The following is a 1,376-nucleotide window of genomic DNA, read 5'->3' on the forward strand; positions in this document are numbered from 1 at the left end:
TGGGGGGCAGAATAAGTCAGAGGCTGAGGCTGAGGCAGCATCCCTTCCCAATAAGAACTCTCCCTCACCAGGACAGCAAAGACCCACAGCATTCCTGTGCCAGGGAAAACTGACAGGGCACCCCAGCACCACCGGGCACTGACGGGTGACCACTCGGCCCCTCTACGACTGACTGGTTTAACAAAACAAAGCTCAGCCATCGAGATTTGGCCCCCTGGCGTTTCGATAGCGCCTCAGAATCTTCCAAAGCGAAGGGCGTTTGGCGAAGTGTGGGAGACGGGGTTTGGACGGCCAGGCCAGGCCACGCACAGCAAGATCCCACTGCCGCCTGTACGTTCACAACTGTAAATTGAACGCAGCATCAAACCTGTAACCTCACTAAACCCCTCGCCTCCCCGATTGGCTGCCTTTCTGAGTCTTAAAGGCCTTTAACCAGCCTCGGAGAGAGAGTGAATGCACACATCCACCAACAACCCTGCATCCCCTTCTCCCCACTCCTCCACCCCACCCTCCACCTACCCACCCACCCCCTTCCCCAAGTCTTCCTCAGTCTTCAGTGCGAGCCCTGACCCACAGACCACCGCACAAGAGGGAAGACCGAACTGGTGCACCAGCTGGAGGCCAAGGTGGGCGCGAGGGAAATGCAGGTCCTTCCTACATCCGACTTGATGTGGGTGGGTACGTGGGTGGGTGGGTACGTATGTGGGTGGGAGAGAAGTCATGCCCCAACTCTAGCACCCCACCCCGAGACACCTCCCGCTACTCCACCAACTCCCCTACCCCTCAACCCCCACCCGGCCTCGGTTAACCCCAGGTTTAGCAGAGGGGCCCGGGGCTCCTTACCGTCACTGTCCCGGGTCAGCTCCCTCGGCACAGGACTGGCCGGTCGGCACAGGCGGGGGGCTAGCAGCATGGCACCGCGGCACAGGAGCGGCCGATACATGGCATCGTGTTGGGGGAGCGGTCAGCCACTACAACAACAAGAAGCTGCACTGAGACAGTGCCCGAGATGGTGGGGTGGGGAGGGATTGCTTTGTAGGAGACTTGCATTTCCGTAGCACCTTTCCTCTCCCTTCCACCACCGCGCCCCCGCCCCCCCAACCCCCCCCCACCCCCCCCCCCCCCCACCCACCCACAAAACCCTGTCAACCCAACGCAGTATTTCTGGGGACACAGCAGCCAGCCTGTGAACAGCAAGATCCCATAAAACAGTGACTTGATTGAATGAAAAACATTAACTCCAAGACCTGGATCACCACCTTCGCCCCCAGCCTCCCCTCGCACAACCACCTTCGCCCCCAGCCTCCCCTCCCACCACCACCTTCGCCCCCAGCCTCCCCTCCCACCACCACCTTCGCCCCCAGCCTCCCCTCCCA

General features: G+C 61.0%; 1 protein-coding gene across 1 annotated transcript in view; it reads right to left on the bottom strand.

Moving 5' to 3' along the window:
- The window catches only part of fdps (farnesyl diphosphate synthase (farnesyl pyrophosphate synthetase, dimethylallyltranstransferase, geranyltranstransferase)), a gene marked incomplete at its 3' end in the record, with an annotated part of 5,430 nt that extends 4,397 nt beyond the window's left edge, over positions 1–1,033 (bottom strand). The window contains exon 1 of the mRNA XM_048594728.1: positions 844–1,033. Within this exon, the coding sequence (XP_048450685.1) occupies positions 844–943 (100 nt within the window). The remainder of the gene's footprint in view (positions 1–843) is intronic.
- Positions 1,034–1,376: the final 343 nt, after the last annotated feature.

This window comes from Rhincodon typus, unplaced genomic scaffold, assembly GCF_021869965.1.
Source record: "Rhincodon typus isolate 14 unplaced genomic scaffold, sRhiTyp1.1 hic_rhity00013746, whole genome shotgun sequence".
NCBI lineage: Eukaryota > Metazoa > Chordata > Chondrichthyes > Orectolobiformes > Rhincodontidae > Rhincodon > Rhincodon typus.